The sequence below is a fragment of the Phragmites australis genome, chromosome 10 (genome assembly GCF_958298935.1).
Source record: "Phragmites australis chromosome 10, lpPhrAust1.1, whole genome shotgun sequence".
NCBI classification, from domain to species: domain Eukaryota; kingdom Viridiplantae; phylum Streptophyta; class Magnoliopsida; order Poales; family Poaceae; genus Phragmites; species Phragmites australis.
In genome coordinates, this window is record NC_084930.1 from 31,262,054 (window position 1) to 31,283,312 (window position 21,259).

A 21,259-nucleotide genomic window follows, 5' to 3' on the forward strand; every position below is an offset into this window, starting at 1 on the left:
GTTTTTTAAAAAATACTTTATAATCTGCTGAAAAGAAATGTGTCCTTTACCAGAAATAAAGTGCATATTTTCTCCAATGCTTGTATTTATCTGCTTCTAGCTTCCTTCTATTAGCTCTCTTACTTTATTACCAAGTTTTCTTTTTTGATTGTGATGTTTATTTTGATTGATAAGCTGAGATTTTATCATCTTAAGAAGTTATTTTTCTCATTACTAAAGATATAAAATTCATATTAAAATTTAATCTTAAATTCCCTTGCCTCTAGATTATTAACTTAGATAATTTCTTCTTTCAATAATTTTTTCCGTTAGTTCAAAGATTTCTTCTTTCTAGTTGCTACCTTTTATAACGATGACTCCTAAAATAAATTTCAATAAAACCTAAGGTTCATATATATCCAGAAAAGTCTGTCTTTCCTTAAAAATTTCTATAGCCTTAAAAATTTCTATAGCAACTTGTATCCAATTTTTGCTTCTGCTCTTAGTTTGATTTTGAGAAGTGTTGGATGACGAATATGAGAAATAGCCATTAAAAAAGTTTACACGCCTATTCACCATCTCCGATCGCTATTCTCGATCCTACAATATATATAAATACTCTAGTGCTACAAGACTGCAAGGAACTATATCGATAGATCAAAATCAGTCCTCGGTAGCGTAGTACTGCGGGCGAGCTCGGCCAGCCACAAGGGGTCGATCCGGGTCAGGTTCTCGATGTAATTCTGAGGTGTCCAGGCCAGCTCGTTGAAGATGACGCAGTCCGGCTTGGTCCGGAAAAGCACGGACGAAGGGTGGATCTGCAAGCTCTGGCTGGTCGCCAGTGCCCTGCCAAGCGCCAAGCAACAGGGGACACCATAAGATTTGGTATAACCGCATTTCGCACATGTACATGCAATATATGGAATTATGGACCAAACATGCCGCATTCTTCAGGGGAAACCCGCATCTCTGTTCAATTTCTCTCTTTCTTTGTATAATATATTTACCACGGTAGGGGAAACCCGCTCAAAAAAAAAAAAAAAAAAAAACATGCCGCATTCTTCAGATTTGGTTGGTATGATCAAGTGCAGATGAGCTTATGGCAGTAGTCTTTGAATCATAGTGTAAGGAAAAATAATTAACACGAGTTAAGGAATACTACCTGTACGACCATCTGGCTGTCGCATCCCTGAATTCAAGAAGGAGGCAGCCGTAAGGCATCTCCGAAGCTGAACCATGTCATCTCCACATGACGACAGGTTAAGCCCCATTCGTTGGACATGGCCCTGGATTTGACTGCAAGAAACAGAAAAGTGGTAATGTCAACTCGCTTAGTCTGGAAATGCTAAAACGAACAGGAGTTCATTTCTTTTTAAAATAAGTTAGTGCATCAAGTTTAATTCGAACATATATCATCATTTTCTAATCTGATTTCATAGCTCATGCAGTCCATTAATAATAATACTGAACGGGTCGCAATGTTGTCCACTTCACTGGGAAATGTCATTACAGAATGCTTGTTAATTGAGGGAATTAAGGGTGTGGTTAACTACCTATTGTGGTAATTTCACTCCCTACACCTACTTCAGTGTTTTTGTACAAATACTGTGAAACAGATGGAGTAGAAGCTAACCTGTGAACATCACGAGCATGTCGCAGAGAGCGGTAATTGATAAAGTTTTCCCTGCACCATCTGTTCAAAGCCTTCTCCACTGTTTTCTCTTTGGCATTTGCATTTTTGCTCTTCTCGAAGCACTCCGCACCTGTTCGATATGCATTCACCAAGGTGATATGGTCTCCTTCGGAGCTCTCAAAACTCTTCCTGGCAGCTCTTGCCTAAACAAACAAGGTGAAAGTATCAATTATTGCTCTCATAGCAGTGGTCAACGCACTGATTTCTTGCTCAGTTGGAAGACACGCCAGATTTCTTTATCTTATGCTCAACAGGGAAAGTGTAGCACCAAATGAACATTGAAGCTCAGTTTTCCTCATCATTATGCAAATGGCAAATCATGAGAAGTTTAGGTCATATATTTCTGAATGGAGATAGTGTATTTTTTATATAGTTTGTCTAAACCCAACTAATAGGAGCATTTGATGGAAAGTGTTGCCCTGAAACTAAAAAACAACACCTGTTTGCAAAGTAAATGGAACAACCCAAAATAAGAGCTATTTTCAACTGGACGGAGTAACTCCACAATATATGATAAGAAGCCATTTTGGACATACATTTAACGAGCTGCCAGTAATTCAAATAGATACCTCTTCCAACTTCTCGCGTGGGGAGAAGAAAATTGATTCCACTGAAAGCATAGATACAACAATCAACATTTCTTCCAAGCACTTGAATTCGCTTGACACTAATAGTGCTTTAGAGTACATTGGATCCAATGGCAGCCTAGCCATCTGACGACCAACTGGATCTGACAGCTTATAATCATCAGTCAGAGCCCCTAGTAAGATTAGCTGCTCCAATGATTTCAAAATAGCAGTCCTGTTGTAGGTTTGGCACCAATTAGCAAATACTCAATGTTGATATAAAGCAACAAGCTATTCAACTTATAATGGATATTACCGAGAATCTTCTAGAAAAACTTCAGTTCGGATTTTCCGATTAAGGTGTTTCCATTGCAGAAGTGCTGGTCATAAGGTTCATACAAAAGTCTAGGTAGGAGCTTTGCATTACCTATAAAATTAAAGCTGGGGTACTTGTAGCAAGTAACAAAATCAATCACATACACTTAGCCACACTACAGTAACATAAAGTCTAGGTAGGAGTTTTGCATTACCTATAAAATTAAAGCTGGGGTACTTGTAGCAAGTAACAAAATCAATCACATACACTTAGCCACACTACAATAACATAAATTGCATTATCTCATCACTGATATTTAATTTCCCCCTTACACAATAATTATCTAGTACATAATTAAAGCATACTAGCACACATTGAATTAAAAGAATGATCCTGAGCATATTATTTTACATAGAAGCAGGACTCAAAAAATCACCTTGACGGTTTCTCCATAAAATCAAAACCCATGATATCATCAATTCCAAGAGCCTTGAGCTGTAGTACAACATTTGAGAGGTTACACCGCTTGATCTCAGGCACAGTTGAATCCACTAGCTTACCAAACTCATTTTCTTGGTACAATCGGAAGCACTTCCCTGGCCCCTCCCGTCCAGCACGACCACTGAGTGTAGAAAGATGAGGTTAGAAAAGGCATATAATTAAAAAGTGACAAGTATCAATTTGGTTGAATTGTCCACAAAGCGCCCATAAGTTTTATTAATGGAACCATGTGTAACAGATATAAGCAATAAGATGCAAAAAAGTCAATCATCACACGGAGATTCATTCTACCGCTTCTTGAAACATAGGATAAACATTAAACTACGCGAGCATGCTGGACAACCACTTCTTTAAGTACATGGACTACAAAGAACTGCAACCAGAAAAAGAGAAGAAACACATGATCTCATTAACACATACACAAGGCATGAAAAATTGAACAAGTACGACTGGATTCACCTCCTTTGGAGAGCCTGCGCTTTGGAAACTGGGATGATGATTAGTGACTCCATTCCAGTTACAGGATTGTAAGCACGAGCTTTGACCATCCCTGGATCAATAACATATTTTATACCAGGTATTGTCACAGAAGTCTCTGCAATATTTGTTGCTAGAACTACCAAGCAGAAGGAAATCACAAACAGTCAAACTTCGCTTAACAGATTGCGGGACTTTCAAGGGTAAGTGAATCACCAAAAATGACTAGAAAGTAGACAGGAAGACACATTGGTGAATGAAACTTGGAGAAGGTTGAATCCGAATGTGCAGAACAAAAGAGCATCAGAAGGTTTGTCTTAAATTAAAAATAACTCTTCTCAGAAACACCAAATAGCCTAGAACAGTTACCATGACTATGGTGCACAATTTCTTCTGCAGCTGCAATATAAAAGAATGATATGGCCCTTGATTCGTGGCCTCGTGGGGACCTTAAAGTGTGTTCCAGTTTCTTTTGCAGGTCAGGCGAATACATAAAATGACAGTTAATAAAGATATCCCACTTTTAGTTTCAGTTGCTCTTGATACACAATGTTTAGTCAAGGACCAATGATAGCAAGATTAACTTTGTATTCACTTGATGAGGTACTATTTAACAAAAGATCAAGATTAAAGGAACCTTGCATACATTTTTGGACATCTTTGAAATATGTGCAAAGCTTTGTTTGAAGCAAGATTTTTCAGAGAGATTATCAACATCTATAGTTCATAAATTGAGGTGTAATTTCAAGAATGGTGTATATATGGGCACTACAAATTCATTTGCCTCCTTGCACAGATTTTTCACATTTCTAGATGACAACTAATTAACAACAGCAAGCAAGCTAACAAAGTATTTATCAACTAGGAAAATGAACCATATTAAAAACGTGAAAACAGATAAATTATGTTAGCTTATTCCTTCACAAAAACTTGCTTGAGTAATCCATGACATGATATGCAAAAAGGGAAATGAAGGAATGTGACTAATGTTTCTAGCGACAGATCCAGCTAAAACGTGGCACTGTGGCAGACTTCATTACTACCAGTATATATTATTATAGGCACTATTTTTACATACAGATAGAATGGGGTGACAGATAGTAAACAGACATAATACATGATGTTTACCTTGCGGCTTCCAGCTGGAGCTGGCTTAAAGGCATTCATTTGCTGCTCTGAAGGGAGGGATGAATAGATAGGTGTAGTCCGGATCTTATTACTCTCTGGTGGAAGTAAATGAGCACGCACGTGAATAAGTCTCTCTAGTGATTCAATCTCCTCTTGGCCAGTTAGAAATGCGAGAATGTCTCCTGGCCCTTCCTCCAAATGGATCTAACAAATCAAACATCTAAACATGAAGTTTATATAGAAAGAGCAGACTGCATTGAGCCACAGTTGAATTAACAGGGAATAGTCTTCAACAAGATTATATATTCACTTATTATGTTTTCTGAAGCAAGTTTTTGTTTCTGAAGTCCCATTTATGCAGATTTCAACTTCCTTTCCTTGTCCCTAATCCAACTACCGCATGCATGCAAATAAGGGTGATGCTCACAGCTCACCTGAAAGATACTCCCTCCGATTGCAAATGTAGGTCGTTTTAGACTTATGCACAAGGATTAAGAAAGTAGATCAAATGACATTATTGCCCCTTATTTATTCTGTATTGGAAAAGATAACTCATTCATTTGTGAGAGTGATAGCATTTATTAAACAAGAGCAAGAAGGGAACAAAAGAGAAAAAAGTGCATAGAAGTTTGAGAATGACTTATATTTAGAGAATAGTTGAGGAGGCTAAAACGACCTACATTTGCAATCAGAGGGAGTAGTAACTAGTGTAGCATCAAGATAATCTGACTCGGGCTGATAAGTATATAGTACGTCAACGGGATATTGCCGCCCTTGAATATGTACAGCTTTAGCACCACCAAAATAATCAGAAAAACACTTGGCATCCAAACTAGCAGACATAATTATCAGCTTTAGAGGCGCTCATCTTATTCCTTGACATGCCTTCAGAGTAAAAATTTGAGAGTGGCCCTGCACGTCAGGCAAAGTATTTCCATTCTTATTGGAGTAATTAGCTCGAGAGTGTTGCACGTTTTTCAACAAACCCAGTAAGACATCTGTATGAACAGTTCTTTCATGAGCCTCGTCAACAACTATCACACTATATTTAGACAAGAGTGGATCCAAAAGTGCTTCCTGAAAATCCAAAGTAATGTTTAAATTATAAAACACAATTTCACACATTGAAAAGAAAAACAATAAATATAGATTAGCCCGTGCCAGACTGTTGCCACACATAAGATAGAAGAAATTTTTGCCTAGCATATATGTTCATCTCTAAAATGACAACATATAAATGAAAATATCACTTTTGAAAATTCAAACAAAAAGATCCCGAGCAATAAAAAGGTTCCACATTAATAGATGTTATACAGGTATAGAAGCCAAAGCAACTTATTACAAAAATGTCATAAATGTCATATACGATAGCAAACAAACTAATAAATAGATAAATTTTACATTTTTGCTCTTATGCCAAACATCTGAAGTCTATGCATGTGTAGGGACGGTTACTTTCACAAAATGTTATAATAGAAGATATGCTTGAAAGCTTTGATACAGAATAAAAGGAGACCAGCGATATATCAACATTGTGAGAAAGAAAAAGGAAGTGTATGTCTATGCCTTATGTCCTTCAGTCCCGAAAACAAGTATCTGTAGTAATTAGCATAACAAAAAAGATTCTCAATACATCAACTCCTATAATTTGAACTTAAATGATGTATACCCCTCAGGGGGAGAAAAGAAGAAACAATTACCAATAGGAATATGAACAATTAAGACATACAACACTTTAATTTTCAAACTGCGAATAGCATATCAGAGAGGATTGAAAGACTGACGCACATTACAAAAGAATGCAGAGTTATCAAACAATTAACGACGTCATAAATACAGCATTACCTCAGAAGAAAACCATCAGTCATGTACTTAATCCTTGTTGCATTCGATGTGGAATCATCAAATCTGATAGTATCCAACCTTTTTGCCCAGCTGATCATTGCATTCCTCCGCAACACGCTTCTCTACTGTAACAGCCGCAACTTTTCGAGGCTGAATGATGCCAATGACTTTTCCGTCCTGACAAAACCCAGCATCATACAAAAATTGTGGCAGCTCTGCATGATAAAATTAAAGAAAATAGGAATGTTTCTTCAAAGAATCAAACTACAATAAAACTATAAAAGAGTGAGTAGTAAAAAAATCAATAATAGTGTGGTATGCTACTGCGATAGCAGATAAAAGATTTATTTTTGTAAAGAAACCACCTAAAATAACGTAGTAGGTTTTTGTCAAATAATCCATATGAAGCTAAGAACAATTTTCCTAAGTAACCAAACCACTTGGTACAGCAATACTATCACATTACAGGGGAAATATCTCATTTCACTTCTATAATAGTCCTTTCGTTAGCTCTGCTACCTGCAAGCACTTCTAACCCTTACCCTTATACACTGTCATGTGAACGAATCCAAATATTCCCAAATCCAAAATCAAGCAAGTCACAGCACCACTTCCGCTAATTTTTTAACACAACACTTACACTGGCATCAGGATTGCCAGCCTATTCACACTAACAATCAAAAGCATCGGAAAGCCACAGGCTTCTAACAATTACCTGACCCAAACAACAATTGCAACGAAAAGAAATTGCAGCAACAAACTTACGAGTACTTTTGCCACTCCCGGTCTCGCCGACGATGATCAGTGTGCCATTCTTCCTCACCTCGTCCACCAGCCTCTTCTCCACTGAACCAATAACAACAAATTGGAGCTCCCCAAGCTAACCCCAAAAAAGTTACAGTAAACAGGCATCAAACGCTCAGTAAGCAAACCTGACGCGATGGGGAGCGACTTTCGCTGCTGCCGAATCAGCTGGCTCCACCTGCTCGAGGAAACCAAAGCTAAGACTCAATCCCCAGACCAACGAACCGAACAATCAACAACGAAATGGCATTGACGTGATAAGAGTTGGCCCGCGCATTGTGCTGCTTCTTCGGCGGGGAAGCGCCGGCAGAGAAGGACGGCATATCGGACGCCGCAGCAGACTCCCGCGCCCTGAAGCCTGCGAGCCACGGTTCGCCGAAACTCGTGCGCCAGCTAATGAGAGTGTGAAGGGTTTGTGCCTAGGGCCCTTCACTTCAGTAAGCAAGACTGCGTGCTAGCAGCAAGCGGTGAAGGGAACGGACGGGAGCTCGCTGCGGCGGACGACGAGGCGGAGCCTCTGCTGCCGGCGGCCTTCGGCTGTTGTTACGACCGCCGCCGCCTCCACGCCCTGCTCTAGGGTTTGGGGTTTGAGCGGCTCGCCGCCGTCGTACGCCGCCGCCGCCTGACGAGGACGGCCTGGTCGTGTGCGCTAAGGGCGTGTACAACGCACAGACGCTTCGATCTAACCCCTGACATGGAAACAACTATTTTGTAGATACGTATGTTACTTAAGAGTTTGATCGTACTATGAAAATTTAGCATCCGTTTATTTTGAGATTAAAATTTAGTTATATCTTAAAAAAATTAACTGACAAAAAAATTTCTATAATATTTTTAGATAAATCTCAAATACACAAATCGTTCGTTAAAATTTTTAACCGACTAAATTTTAACTTGCCCTCAAATCAAATACCATTTTAATGGTTAAATGTTTACACTACTCTAATTTAACCCTGATCAAATTTTAACTTGATGTGTTGATAAAAACCAAGCAGTTTCTATAAAACTCAGGTAGCCAGAAGCACCTGCCTTTTGATTGTGAACGGATTGCTTCAGGTGTTGAATGCTTCCTTAAACGGCAGCAAGCCCCTAGGCGCTCGAACTGAGGGCCACGCTGGCAAGAAAACTTGCATAACTACCTCCAAGCGCTCGACATTGTACATGGCTTAATGAAGGACCGAACTGGCCGAGTCAACCAATTCAGCTGGGAAAAAATGCCCTTCCACATCTCATTTTATGGCTTCCTCAAAAAAGAATTTTATTTTAGAGCCAAAAATCAAGAGCAAATTTTATTTTGGATTATGTATTAGTGTATTTGGTACATTTTGAATCACTTTTAACAATAACTCTCACTTCAAACCATATATTTGATGCTAATATTTTAATTTACACCATGTTTAAGGAATTGACCTTTAGCCATGCTAATGTGACAAATAATTTCATCCACCTCAGCTCTATGTATTTATCTGAGAGAGTGAACTGCTGCTTCTAAACCAAGTTTTCTTTCTCTCAGTTTATTCTTAGTTGCATGCTTCCCTTTGTCTCAAGTTTTTAGAGTCGTATCTCCATATCATTTAGGATGGAATAGAGTTTATGGCACCACTGACCATCCAAAGTCAACATCCTACACGTAATCTGATCTTTCGATTACTTATTCGCTAGCATTGCGAAGATAGGCACCGGACTGACGACGAAGTAAACATGGATGGGATGGTGCGGCGGTGCAGGTGGTGACTTAAGGAGAGGTAGCGGCAAGGTAGACATGAATGGAGAGGAGCGGTCGTGCAGGCATCATCAGCGAGAAATATAAGTAGATGGCGAAGTCTGCGAGCGGTGGCACTTGGACTCTAGAGGCCTGATATGGAGAAACGGCTCTAACAACTAGAGGTCAAACGGGAAGGAAACAGAAAAGAAAGTTTTGGTTGGAAACCAAAGTCCTCCCTCCTAGTTGAATTCGTGAGTTGAGGTGGATGAAATTGTTCGCCACATGAGCATGGTTATAAACTCAATCCTTAGATAGGATGCAAATTGAAATATTGGTGTAAAATATATGATTTAAAGTAACACCTATTGTTAAATATGGTTTAAAATGCACTTGTGCACTTATATATGGTCCAAAATGACAAATTTACTAAAAAATCAAAGATGTTAAACGTGTCTATATATATATATATACTTCTTGATTTGTCCAAACACACTTCTTGATTTGTCATTTTGGACACGTTTAATATCTTTGATTTTTTTAGTAAATTTTATTTTAGACCATATATGCATTTTGAACCATATTTAACGATAGGTGTTATTTTAAATCATATATTTTACACACACTTATAGATTGTAACTATATTGCTTTTGTGATCGCAACCGGGATATACGCAGAGGTGAACTACGTCGCGCTTAGACACATAATAGATATATAATATGTGTGTATATATATTGTAACTACTTATTTTTTATTGTAACTAGAGGTGGTGTAATAGTAACTAGAGTTGAGCTTAGTCACATTATATATATATATATATATATATATATATATATATATATATATATATATATATTCTACACCTCGTCCTACCAATGCGCGCCACAACCGACCCAACCCAGCCGCGCACCACCCCTGTGCGCCACATGTCCCCATGCCGCTTGCCTCACACGTCACGTGTCCGTGCGTTGCTCGCCTTGTGCGCCCACACTCGCCACATGTCCCGCCACATGTCGCTTGTCCTATGCTATCCAATCACTAGTTGTCCAATAGCTATCATCTAGTAATTCTTTAGTAGTATCTAGTTGTCATATAGTAATTCTTAAGTAGTTGTTAGTAGTTTTATTGTCCAGTAATTATGTTAATAGCTGGATAACTATTAAAAAATTGTTCAGTGGTGTAAGTAGTAGTCAATAGTTTAGTATTTAGTACTTCTAATTCATAGCGAAATTGTTCAGTTGTGTATCAGTAGTTGTCAGTAGTATTAGTTGTTTGTTCAATAGTTTTTGTTAGTCATTTTGTTCATTAGTTTTTTCCAGTACTGATACTACTAAATAATAATTACTGACGCTACTAAATAACTACTGAAGAATTATTGAACTACTGAATACTATTGGGCACGTGGTGCGTGGGCACAGGCGTGCGTGAGACTCGCGCGCCACATGGCAGGCAAACATGGGGGCATGCACGCTGCGCGCAGGCAGGCACGGTTGGCGCGCCACGTGGTACGCGTTGGCTGGCTCACGTGGGCTAGCGCGGCCACGTGGTGCGCTCTAACTAGGGCGGGGGCAGGTTGAGATAGGAAGGTCTGTTGGCACAAGTTGAATGTAGAATAATGTTACTGTCTGTATATATACAGACATACTGAAAACATCTAAATTGCACTCAGCCGCAGAAGCATGATTTTAGGAGCGGCAATTTATAGAATTTCGCTTCAGAATGAGATACTTCTGCTCACCTCTTTTAGCGGTTTTCGCTGGGCGAACCAACCGATAGCTTTGGTTAGAGACAACCCAAAATGACATAAATAAATGACTGTTTAGCCGATCATAGGTTTCCCAAAACTAGCTCAGTCTGTAAGAATTTACGGTAAAACAACCTAAGGCTCCATTTGAACACAATTTTTTTCCCCGTGCATTGGAACACAAGAATTTGACAAAAATCTAACGGAATTATGTTGTTTCTCCGAAAACCTTGCACCTAACATGAAATTCTTAGACATCTCCTGTGGTTATCTCTAGCTACTATCTTTTATTTCTCTTAGTATACTTTTTAAAAGATTCTATTCATAATTCCTCATATCTCATAATGCTTAGAGCTATATCTTATTTTCACTCTTTTAAAAACTAGCTCTTTAAGATTCTCCTCTACGTGAGCAAGATTTCTCTCAATATCAATTTTATCTACATCCCACTTCTCTTCTCTATGTAGAACACAATAATAAGAGTTATCTGTTATCTATAAATATTGGAGTTGCCTTTGCGTTCCAAATAGGACCTGACAGGCGTGACCCGTGATGCATCTAACCATAGTGATGCAAAGTCGTCTCTAACCTCGCATTTGTTTCATCCACCCCATAAATCACTACCGGATTTTGTTACTTTGCCGTGTGCCCAAGGCACACGGCAAAGGCTTAAAAACACTCGGCAAAGGGTAACACTCGGCAAACAGCAGTCAGCATACACAGTGCCGGCAAACAGCTGTTTGCCGAGTGTTTTCTATCGCGCACTTGGCAAACTCTTTGCCGAGAGTCAAATCCGACACTCAGCAAAAAAAGCGACTAAACGGCAGCAGGACGTATCGGGGGTTTGCCGAGTGTCGAAGGAATACACTCGGCAAAACAGGATGGTTTGCCGAGTGTATTTGTCAGGCACTCGGCAAACTCGCGCAGTTATATTAAAAAAAACACTACGCAGGAGATTTTGGCGGCCCGCGTTTTGGCGGGCGCACTTCGTTTTGGCGTTTTGGCGGGGCGGCAAAATCCCGCCGCCTTGCCCTCCACCCACTGCCGCCGATGACCCAGCCTGGATCGACATCTGGGAGATGGAGAGATGCGCACGGGGGCTTCCCGGAGGGCTAAGCGCCTCCCCCGCCACGAGCCGCCCTCACGGAAGCTGCGGCGCTGCCGCGCGCTGACTCGGCGGCGCCGGTGAGCTCCCTCCCACCGTACCCAAGCCTCCAGCGGCAGGCCCGAGCCGGACTGGTGACGACGCGCGCACCTCCCCTCTGGCGCCGACGAACAACCTGAAGGCTCGCAGGCCACCACCGCACAACAGCCTGGTAGCTCGCAAGCCACCACCCACGCACAAATACGCCACGGCCGCCACCACACTGCCCGGCGCCCACCCTCCGCCACTCGCCTCACTTCACCGCCAGCGGTTCGGCATCTCCTTGGCTTGGATCTGCGGCGGCGCCCTCCGGCGCCCTTCGGTCGACACAGCCGCAGCGCCCTCCGGCGTCCTCCAGCGACTCGGCGCACGGCGGCTCGGCTCCTCGGTTTGGCGCAGCAGCGCACTCCGGCACCCTGCAGCACACGGCGCCGCAGCACCCGCGGCCATAGCAAAGGGCGACGGCGGCTGCAAAAGCAAGGGGCGGTTAGGGTTTGCAGCGGGCCATCCTCTTTATATGGCAAGGGGATGAGGGGGAGCCTAATGTGGGCTTGGGCCAAAAGGCCAATAAGGCTCAAGCCCAGGTTGTTTCGGCCCGCTGGCCGAAAATAGCTATTATAATTGGCTATTTTCATAAAACCCCTCGGGTTTTATATTAATCCTGTATTTATTATTTGCAGTACTGTACAATTGGCTATTTTAGTTGGTGGTCGTGTGTTGCCACCCAGATGTTACAAATTTCTTTTCATTTCTTGGGAAAGGCCTAAAAGTAGACTCAACAATATGGATATGATTTTTCTACCCATTTTTTCCATTATTTCATGCACTTGCAGTACAAATTTGACTTATATCCATTAAAAGCCTAAAAATGCACTTAATGAATTAAAAATAGCAAACGGACCCCGAAAAATACCAAATTTTAACATGGAATATGCTATGTTGTATGTTGAGTGTAGAAAAAGTTTAAAGGTCAAACAATAATTCAACCATCACTTCGGCTTCAAATCTGATCCGTTCCATCTCAAAACCACGATTCTTCCTCGGAGATGCTTCGGTTTCTAAGCATCGTACGTGACAACTTTTGCAAAACCTTCTCAAATTTTTACCACAGCCTCTACGTATCATATCATGACACCACGGCAAGTCTCATGTTTTTCAGACTTCGTTTGCTTTTTTTAGAATTAAAAATCCAATAAGCTACATGTTGGTAGTCGTGTGTTGCCACCCAGATGTTTCAAAAAATTTCCATTTCTTGGGAAAGGCCTAAAAGTAGACTCAACAATATGAATATGATTTTTCTACCCATTTTTTTCCATTATTTCATGCACTTGCAGTACAAATTTGACTTATATCCATTAAAAGCCTAAAAATACACTTAATGAATTAAAAATAGCAAACAGACCCAGAAAAATACCAAATTTTAACATGGAATATGCTATATTGTATTTTGAGTGTAGAAAAAATTTCAAGGTCAAACAATGATTCAATCGTCACTTCGGCTTCAAACCTGATCCGCTCCGTCTTAAAACCACAATTCTTCATCGGAGATGCTTCGGTTTCTAAGCATCGTACGTGATAACTTTTGCGAAACCTTCTCAAATTTTTATCACAACCTCTACGTATCATATCATGACACCATGGTAAGTCTCATATTTTTCAGACTTCGTTTGCTTTTTTTAGAATTAAAAATCCAATAAGCTACATGTTGGTGGTCGTGTGTTGCCACCCAGATGTTACAAATTTCTTTTCATTTATTGGGAAATGCCTAAAAGTAGACTCAACAATATGAATATAATTTTTTTACCCATTTTTTTCTATTATTTCATGCACTTGCAGTACAAATTTGACTTATATCCATTAAAAACCTAGAAATGCACTTAATGAATTAAAAATAGCAAACGGACCTAGAAAAATGCCAAATTTTAACATGGAAAGAGAGGAAAAAAGAAAAGAAAAGAAAACAAAAGAAAACAAAAAATAAAGAAAATAAAAGAGAAAAACAAAATAAAACTGTTTGCCGAGTGTCCGTTAGACGACACTCGGCAAAGGACGGACGTGCCGTCAGAGTCCGTGAGGAGGGACACGTGGCGCGTTTTTCGTCGAGTGCCTGACTTTACCAAGTTTATTTTCTCGAGTTTGCTGAGTGCCTGACTTTGTCGAGTGTATTTTCCGGGTTTACCGAGTGCTTTATTTCGGCACTCGGCATATGGGGTGGTTTGCCGAGTGCGTGATAAAATGCACTCGGCAAAGTCAGGCACACTCGGCAAACATGGGGATTCCGGTAGTGAATAATTATGGAAGAGAGAAACCAAGTTAACGTTCCAAACAAAGCTCTCAAAGTTGAGCATGTTAGGCCTATTACAAATCTGTTTAGAACATGTGCTATGATTAGTTTCCTATCCCTTGATCATGTAACAAGAGGTCAATTTTTCTGTGATTCTTCAGCTCTATTCAACCGACTCTACATAAACTAATGTGAATTATACCAGCTTATCAGCCAAGAATATTTGACTATCCATAGGAATGCTGCCAAGTTGAACAAGTTTATTGGTTGACTCAAGAACCATGAGTGGCGTCCCAACTACCTGATCAAGTTGATATTTGACAGCAAGTAATCGTCCATTCATCCAACAATTGGCTTCCTTTTTCATCTTGACAGAACCACCTAAAAACGGCCCATTGTTTGTTTGAACGAGCTTGAGAAACTCATGCATGTGTGTGCATTTTCGTCGGTCAAGAGCGTTGAGAATCGATCGTCAGCTGAGCATTGTTTGTTTGAACGAGCTTGAGAAACTCATGCATGTGTGTGCATTTTCGTCGGTCAAGAGCGTTGAGAATCGATCGTCAGCTGAGCTGTAAACGTCTCCGAGTTAAAAAGGAAAATAAAAACAGATGATTGTTGGTAATATACGCAAAAATCTAATTCCAGATTTTATACAAAGTCATATTTCACAATTTATAACAGATGAACATACTTTTAACCCTAGCAGCAAGCAACAGTAAAAAAATCCATCAGTTTCATCAAGAACTCACAATCGGGTTGATAAAGGGATGAAGTTGACGATGTGTCGATTCGCTGCCGTGCAGATCGTAGATAAAGCAGTGCAGAGCGGTCGCGCAGGTGCGTTGCCTAGAAACCTTATTGCCGTCCTTCGTGCGGGCTTCACGACGGCAAAGGCTCGGAGATACCGCTCACCCTCCAACCTTGTGCACGGCAAGGAGAAAGGCCTGCGAGATCCGGCAGCACAGCACACAAAATAGTGATCTGGATGGGTGGAGAAGAAAATGTGGAGTAGAGAGATGTCCTCAAAAGCCTGGACATCTCCAGGATTTATAGGAAAATAGCTGCCCTCTTGGAGTCGTTTTCTCTCATAAAATACCCACAAATGCTGCCTCCATAACTAACCAATTACCCTCAGAATTAAGACATTGATCGTGATTAAAATAACTGATTATGACATTGATCATAATTAAAAAGGGAGAGTAGCAAAAGGGCTTGCAATTTTGTGCTGCCACGCCACGCCGCACGTCACAAGTCACGCGAAAAATACGCGAATACGTACACGCGTGTGAATATAGTGAAGTATACTCTCTCTTTCTCATTTTCTCTATTTCAAAGAGATCAGAGAACTCAAATATTTAAGTTGATCTACATTTCTTTGCTGGGCAATACGGGACTAAACTTTCTTACTTTATATTCTCATGAATAAATTTTAAATAAGTCACATTCCAACAATGATCAGAGAGAAACAGAAATAGCAATGAAGGAAGAGTGACAGCATATATATCCATTTCTTCTAATCTTATAAAATTAGGTCGTCATCCCCTGTTGAAGGTGATAAACAACCGGGGAAACGCCCACCTGATGCCAAGTGTGCCGCGCTTGCAAATCTTCGGTTGTTGGAAGTTAACGACTGGTTCCGCTGTTGGCTATTGCACTAGAAATATTTAAATATGTGTCATTTTGAAATGTGTAGCTAAGAAACCTCCGTCGCTCCGCAATATTTTCATTTAATATTTTTATTACAATGAGCAACTCTGTGAACGCACCTGAATTCTAGGAGTCTAGAGAAGGGATTGCTGCCGACGGGGTTAGAAGGGTTTTGTTCGTTTAGAAGAGCTTCTAACACGGACTAAGAGAGGAGATGGGTACGGAGGTGGAGCAGCGAGATAGTGGGGCACCGCTGGCCGCAAGAGGTGGAGGACCTCTGGTGGGCCAGTGCCAGGGCGGGGAGCATGAAAACGAGTTATTAGTGAAGGAAGGGCGGTGCTCGAGGATCCAGCGGCGGAGCCGCCACTGGAGACGGCTAGAGGCGGGGGAGCGAGCCATACTACTAAAAAAATATTTTTAAGAGGCAGGTGGCAACCCATTTGCACATGGTTTAGTCACCCGCATATGGTCTTCCACATGCGCAAAAGAGTCTACCTTTGAAAACAGATTACCACAAGCGATTTACTTAAGGAACCGCATGTGAAAAAAGATTATCACAAGTCACGTAAATTTTCGTGCAAAATACGCGTGTGCGCGGTTCTGAGCTCACACGAAACCTCATTACCATCCCATACAGAAGTACTAGTGATACTAATAGCATATACAGATGATTAGAGAGAAGCAGAAATAGCAATGAAGGAAGAGTGACAGCATATATATCCATTTCTTCTAATCTTATAAAATTAGGTCGTCATCCCCTGTTGAAGGTGATAAACAACCGGGGAAACGCCCACCTGATGCCAAGTGTGCCGCGCTTGCAAATCTTCGGTTGTTGGAAGCTAACGACTGGTTCCGCTGTTGGCTATTGCACTAGAAATATTTAAATATGTGTCATTTTGAAACGTGAAGCTAAGAAACCTCCGTCGCTCCGCAATATTTTCATTTTATATTTTTATTACAATGAGCCACTCTGTGAACGCACCTGAATTCTAGGAGTTTAGAGAAGAGATTGCCGCCGACGGGGTTAGAAGGGTTTTGTTCGTCGTCAGATTTAAAAGAGCTCCTGACACGGACTAAGGGAGGAGATGGGTATGGAGGTGGAGCAGCAAGACGGTGGGGCACCGTTGGCCGCAAGAGGTGGAGGACCTCTGGTGAGCCAGTGCCAGGGCGGGGAGCATGAAAACGAGTTATTAGCGAGGAAGTGGCGATGCTCGAGCATCCAGCAGTGGAGCCGCCACTGGAAACGGCTAGAGCAGGGGAGCGAGCCGCACTACTAAAAAAAATATTTTTAAGAGGTGGGTGGCAACCCATTTGCACATGGTTTAGTCACCCGCATATGGTCTTCCACATGCTCAAAAGAGTCTACCTTTGGAAACAGATTACCACAAGCGATTTACTCAAGGAACCGTATGTGAAAAACGATTATCACAAGTCACGTAATTTTTCGTGCAAAATACGCGTGTACGCGGTTTTGAGCTCGCGCAAAATCTCATTACCATCCCATATAGAAATACTAGTAGTACTAATAGCATATATAATCCTTTTGATCTCTTCTATCCGAAACTTCAAACAATTATTTAGATATCTAAATGACTTCAAATGAAAAGGTTTTCAACTATAAAATTATAGATCTCGTCGATAGCTATAATTTTCATATAAATTTTATCAATATCCGATTTCATATAAAAAGTTATGAATTTTTGCAACTTGTTACTAAAGGCAATTTACATAAGGAACAATTTCTAAAAATCATCCCCGTTACCAGTAGCGGTTCCTCACGAAATGAGTTGCAAAACTTCACAACTTTTTAATAAGAAGTTGAATGCGAACAAACTTTATATGAAAATTATATCTCTCGACGAGATTTACAACTTTTAGTTGAAAACCTTTTCATTTGAAATCATTTAATGTCTAAATAATCGTTTGAGGAGGAATCACATACAGATGAAAGCCTACGATGAACATGTGCCTATAAATCTAGAGAGAAAACTACGATATCTTTTACAGATAATCTTCTACATTTTTATTACTTCTAAAACAAATTAGATTCTTTGCAAACATGTCTTCTCTTGTTACTAATCAATTAAATGGTAACTTTTAAGACCAGCTTCTTTGCAAACATGCATTCTCTTGTAATTTGATCTGTGTGAAACGATTATTTAGGTATTTAAATCATTTTAAATAAAAAAGTTTTCAACTACAAAGTTATAGATCTCATCGAGTATTACAATTTTCATATAAAGTTTGTCCCCATTCAACTTCATATGAAAAATTATGAATTTTTACAACCTTTTACCAGAGACGGTTTACGTAAGAAACCATCTCTGAAAATCGACCTCGTTACCAGAGACGGTTCTTTTAAGTAAGAAACCGTCTCTAAAAATCATTCGTATTACCAAAGCGGTTCACATAAGAGATCGCATCTAGAAATGACTATTTACAAAGGCGGCTGTTGTAAGCAGCTGCCTGTGAAAATTTGTTTCTACAGGCGATCCAAAATCGTAAGGGGCTGTTCAGATGGTTTGTCATTTTGAGCCACATGTGAAAATAATCCCGAGGTGTCCAAAAAATAATTTTGTAATAGTGTCCACGATGGTTGAAGAAAGGCTATGAACAAGTGGGACCCGTCGGAGATTGTTAGCGGAAGGTTGAAGAAAGACTATGAATTATTGGATATCCATCGTTGATAGGGATAATTGTTTCGTTACCACTCTAAATAAGTGACAATTACTATTAAGGATGATATACAGATCGTACTGAGTCTATGCATATGGAACATAATGATAAATGAGCGATTGTCATTTTCTCGGAGTGAAAAAAAGTGAATGCGACTTGTTGACAACCATTGTTAAAACAAAACAAAACAGCAACTGTTAAATAGCAACGCCTTTTTTTTATATACACAAACCAATATATGCAATCATAGAAGGCTGTCGTACTATCGATTCTCTACCTTTTTTCCCGAAACAGTTATCAATTCTCTAGCTTGCTACACTTGGTATGCTGCTGATATTTATTAATTCACCTAGAACATTCCTACAAGCCACCAACAACACATGCATACACACAAACAAGAAAAGAGGAAGAAGACGTCAAATCGTTGCTAATGCACTTATTCTTCCGTCACCGCTTGATTATATATAGACACACACACCAACTCACCAACACATGCACAGCAAGAAGAAGAAGAAGAAGAAGAGACCTCGATAGCGGCAACAATGTCGTTCATCCAGAAGCCATGCTACTACACCGGTTCCCTCGTCGTCCTCCTCCCTCTCACCCTCCTATGCCTCATATTCCTCCTTCCGTTGTCCACCTACCTCAGCAACCATCTCGCCGCCGCGTCCGGCGCTGCCAGCGGCTGCCTTGGCACGGCCAACGTCGCCGCTGCACCGGCGGCGGGCGACATCGAGGATGCCGGCGGCCACCACTCGGATTTTAGCATCCTCATCGGCGTGCACACGATGGCCAGGAAGCACTCCCGGCGCCACCTCATCCGCATGGCGTACGCGCTGCAGCAGACGGCCCCGCTCCGCGGCGCCGCGCGCGTCGACGTACGGTTCGCGCTCTGCGCGCGGCCAATGCAGCCCGAGCACCGCGCGTTCGTGGCCATGGAGGCCCGCGCCTACGGCGACGTGCTGCTGTTCGACTGCGCCGAGAGCGCAGACCAGGGCAAGACGTACACCTACTTCGCCGGCCTACCCGCCATGCTCGGCGGCGCGGCTGACCCCGGAAGCGGCCGCCCGTACGACTACGTGATGAAGGTGGACGACGACACGTTCCTCCGGCTGGACGCGCTGGTGGAGGCGCTGCGCGACGCGCCGAGGGAGGACATGTACTGCGGCGTGGGGCTCCCGTTCCACGACCGGGCGTTCCCGCCGTTCATGCTCGGCATGGGCTACCTGCTGTCCTGGGACCTCGTCGAGTGGATTGCCAGCTCCGACATGGTCAGAAGGGAGGCCATAGGTGTGCAATGCATTTTTGCATGCATCCATTATTCCATTCTTGCACCTTGAGTTCTTGACGTTCGACAAGTATGATCTTTCGCTCCGTTCTAAAATGGATGTTGTCATAGAACATGTGTAGTCAAATTTTGAAAATGACTTTTACTAACTTTACTAACATGTATTGGGAAAATGATAGAAACTGTGCCGACCTCAAGACGACAAAGAAAATAATGGAGGGAGTAGTTTTTTTTTTCTTTCCAAGAATACATGATCATTACTTTTCTTAGAGCCCAATATTAGGCCTCCTTTGGAATAAATGAATTGTGGAGGAAAAATGGAGGAATCAAATCCAAAGGAAAAATTCCTATAAGTGCCATTTGGATGATAGGTGCAAAAGAATTGCATAGGATAGGAAGATTTCATTCATATTTTGGAGGAATTCTAGCATGAGCTCTAACTCTAACCTCATGTTTCTAATTCCTTCGAAAGTTCCCATGCATCTTCTCTCTTTCTCTCTCTTGCTAATGTACATCTAACTCCCAGATTTCTTGTACTTTTCCTGTGAAGCATCCAAACACTTCGTGTGAGTAATTCCTGCTGCTTTTTATTCCATTAGAATCAAGATGCTAGACAACTTTAATCTTGTGTTTTTCTTATTCCTACATTTCAAGAATTCTGCGTTCCAAAGGACCCTTATTACTTCCGATTATTAGATTGACACTTGCTAGAGAACATATAACGGAGAATTATTTTTGTCTAATTGCATTCAGGTGCAGAAGATGTAACCACTGGAAAATGGCTGAACATGGGCAACAAGGCCAAGAATAGGGTGAACATTTTCCCCAGGATGTATGACTACAAGAGCGCCAAAGCTGAGGACTTCTTGGAGAGCACCATTGGGGTGCACCAGTTGAAGGAGGACATTAGGTGGGCACACACATTAGAGCATTTCAATCTCACCACGTTGAAGCCCTCCAGCAAGCTCTACAACTTCTAGAGAGGACACTTCAGAGATTCTTTTGTGAACAATATGTAAATTTGTAGCATTATTGTTGATATGCTGTGTAAGGAATGTGATCCTCTGACGTAACTGCATCATTACGTGATACGTGAGCAACTCTTCGTGGGTTTATGTTTCAACGACTAAGTCACCCCGTGCAGTTACATCAGAAAAATCGCTTCAGCTGTGTAAAAAGTTAAAATATTAATGGTTGTTGATGTGTTGCTTGCAAGGTGTAATTGATAGCTTCCACCCCAAGTTATATATCTCACCGACGATGTTTTTTCATAATGACACTGTAATACAAGGAAAAGGAATTGTCAATTTTGGACTTCAGAATCTTGGAGGAATTGTTTTGTGAGAACATGGCGCCTATTACTTCGTTTCAGTCACACTTGTTCGATACTGATTTGTGGCGCATATTATTTCTTTGTTTTGATCTACTCATCATTCTACGCTACAGTATGTACAGCTTGAGAAAA

At 41.1% G+C, this 21,259-nt stretch overlaps 1 protein-coding gene and 1 pseudogene across 1 annotated transcript; one reads left to right on the plus strand and one right to left on the minus strand.

Moving 5' to 3' along the window:
* Positions 1-485: 485 nt before the first annotated feature.
* LOC133930240 (pre-mRNA-splicing factor ATP-dependent RNA helicase DEAH10-like) lies at positions 486-9,939 on the minus strand (annotated as a pseudogene).
* A 9,047-nt stretch (positions 9,940-18,986) lies between these two features.
* On the plus strand, positions 18,987-21,080 carry LOC133883204 (uncharacterized). Its single transcript, XM_062322442.1, has 2 exons — positions 18,987-19,796; positions 20,548-21,080. The coding sequence occupies exons 1-2, from the start codon at positions 19,049-19,051 to the stop codon at positions 20,772-20,774; spliced, it is 975 nt and encodes a 324-aa protein (XP_062178426.1). The 5' UTR covers positions 18,987-19,048; the 3' UTR covers positions 20,775-21,080.
* The last annotated feature ends 179 nt before the right edge of the window (positions 21,081-21,259 follow it).

Excerpts from the sequence above, each read along its gene's own strand:
- LOC133883204 (XM_062322442.1), top strand. The coding sequence starts at position 19,049 with ATGTCGTTCATCCAGAAGCCATGCTACTACACCGGTTCCCTCGTCGTC. Across the intron at positions 19,797-20,547 it reads GGTCAGAAGGGAGGCCATAG|GTGCAGAAGATGTAACCACT; the intron begins GTGTGCAATGCA and ends AATTGCATTCAG.